We start from the raw sequence: 2625 nt of genomic DNA on the forward strand, positions 1-2625 counted from the left end.
GTCCTCCATCTATATTTTCAGTTACAGTCTGTCATTTCTACCTTCTCCTCTCTGTCAACACTCTGGTTTCATTTAAAAGAGCCGATCCTCAGATATTGTCCAAGATTAACCTTCAGGGTGGATATAGCTCACTAGCAGCCTCGCACAGATGACCTAGTTGATGTCATCATTTACCCAGAATGCTTTGCGTGTAAATAAAATGGCTCCGTTCATGTTAAAATATATTTTAAAAAATTTACTAAACTAAACAGCCTACAGCATTTTTACAGTCTTTATTTTACAGTTAAAATAAATKTTTATCAAATAAAGTTTAATGTTACAACTAATCGTGGATCCCTTTAAAACACAGATGGTGTGTTTAAGTTTCCTGTTATTTTTGGGAGCTACAGGTAAAGTCTTGACAAGTCTGTCATGGCGGGTCTTGTCTGCCTCGCTCACGGAGGTACACAGGCGAGGGAGTTTCAGCCCCCACCCCTTCTCCTTCTCTCTCTGTGTGTCTTCTGAACAGAAGGTGTTCAATTTTATTCAGTAACTAGTTGTCATCTAAATATAGTCCGATGCAAACTCCCACATAATTACACTTCGCTGGAATTTATTCTATGTGGGAACTTCACGCATTATAAAAATTAGATTTTTAGWATCGATCATAAAATGTGCAACCCCACAGTGAATTTCAGTCACTGCAGGTGCTCCTACACTGCAGCTGTCTCATTCTGTATTGAAAYCAATTCCATCTCCATTTGTCAGAATCCCATCAACGTTTCTTTAGTTTGTTATTGCTACGAGCTCTCTCATGCTAAAGAGACCGYGCGAGAGTTCACTCCTCCCACACTAAGAAAACAGGAGGGGAGGGGTCAGCTGAGCAACCTGTGCACYGRAGCACAGAGAGGGAGAGATGATGTAAACGAACAAGCAGGCAAATGAAACTTATYGTCCTCATTCTTTTTACCAACCTCAAAATAATTTAKTGTRCGATTAATTAATTTATTGACTATCGTGGCAGGCCTACCTGTCATTATATTTAATTTTAACACATCCAATATGCAGTGACTGAATTAGACMAAGTTTTTGAACACTGCTGATTTCTGAACAGCATGCAGGACTTGGTATTATAATGATGTGAAGTGGACTAACCTCCTCCATGTATTCAGGTTCTGAGGCGGAGGCATCCCAGCGATTGTTGAGTATGAATATGTTGGGACTGGAGAGACGCTCATTGACTTTGTGGAAAAAGGACTTCTCCTGTAGAAGGAYATCGGTGAATATAGCACAAAAKTATGTAAAGTCTGGCTGAGAATTCCAGTTTTATCTCATTAAATAAGTCAAAAAGCAAAAGAYAGAGTATTAAACTGTTCAGTCTCACCGTCTGCATGAGAGTGGATTCAGAGTTTGCTACCAGAACAAAGACATCAGCATCCAGGCAAAACTTATCGATCCAGCTGTCCAGCTCAGTGGTGACATCGATGCCTGGGCTAGAAGRGAGAGCAAAACCAAACCATAATTTATTCAGTACATTTTTCTTTTCTATTCAATAGAATTTGAGCTAAATAATGTCTAACCTGTCCACCAGCACCAAATCATCTCTGAGCAGAGCACACTTGGCTTTAGGCCACATGACACAAACCATGCTGCCAGCATCCAGGTCCTCATCCTGGTGGAGCGCATGGGCAAGCTGGTTCACCGTCTAATCACARACCACACTATCAGCTAAGGGTTCAAACTGACACAGCAATATGTTACCTCTGGAAAAAAATGGAAAGATTTTACCCACTTGTATGTTTTTCTTATCCTCTGAGCCTTCGGTCAAGAGGAATGCCTCGCTGCCGTCCGTGCCCTCCACCTTCAAGAAGCAGTTGGTGGTGTGTCCAATCCCAGAGGGCAGCACTTTGTCACATAACATGGCATTGATCACTGAACTCTTTCCATTACTTGTCCTGCAGAAAAACAAAGCTGTTAGTCCTTTAATTGTTCAACCTGTAATCTTTTTTTACAATGAAAACAAAAGAACCACCTGGATTTAAGTAAGCACCGCTGTAAGAGCCTCCTATTAGATAATTACTGCATGAGAAATTATGGTTCAGCTGGCAACAGGTTATTGAACCCTAAATGATGCACTGAGTAGCTTCTTATTTGTTATACAACTATGTTGAAAGACACATCATGTGGTAGTGGAAAAGATGGAAATCTGACGGGTCAAATTATTGGCATCWGTCAGATAAAAYATCATGGAGGTTGCTGAAATTGTTAAAATTGGGTTAAAAACTGTCAAACACATTATTAAAACTGGAAGGAAATTGGGGAAACATCTTTGTGGATGAAATGTGGTTGCAAAAACCAAATCCATAAAATCCAGGGTTGCGTCAACAGCATCTTTCTTGGGGAAATTGATGAAGAAGAAATATTGAGTATTGTAAAAGAATTCAGAGATAAAAGGTCAAAAGATTGGATTAACATGGATATGATGGTAGTGAAGGAAATGAGGTAGGTAGGTGGTGGGTAGGTGGGATGGTCGGTCGGTCGGTCGATAGATCGATAGATAGAATTTATGAATTTATCATTTTCAACAGGAATTTTTCCAGATGACATGAAAATAGCTAAGGTAATTCCTATCTATAAGAATGGTGG

General features: G+C 39.9%; 1 protein-coding gene across 1 annotated transcript in view; it reads right to left on the reverse strand.

Annotated features, from left to right (window-relative positions):
• mfn2 (mitofusin 2) overlaps positions 1-2625 on the reverse strand; it is a gene marked incomplete at its 5' end in the record, with an annotated part of 55604 nt that overhangs the window by 46169 nt on the left and 6810 nt on the right. The window contains 4 exon segments of the mRNA XM_014025594.1: positions 1135-1242; positions 1364-1472; positions 1560-1684; positions 1772-1934. Of these exon segments, the coding sequence (XP_013881048.1) occupies positions 1135-1242; positions 1364-1472; positions 1560-1684; positions 1772-1934 (505 nt within the window).

This window comes from Austrofundulus limnaeus, unplaced genomic scaffold (assembly GCF_001266775.1).
Source record: "Austrofundulus limnaeus strain Quisiro unplaced genomic scaffold, Austrofundulus_limnaeus-1.0 Scaffold487, whole genome shotgun sequence".
In the NCBI taxonomy this organism is placed as follows: Eukaryota; Metazoa; Chordata; class Actinopteri; order Cyprinodontiformes; family Rivulidae; genus Austrofundulus; species Austrofundulus limnaeus.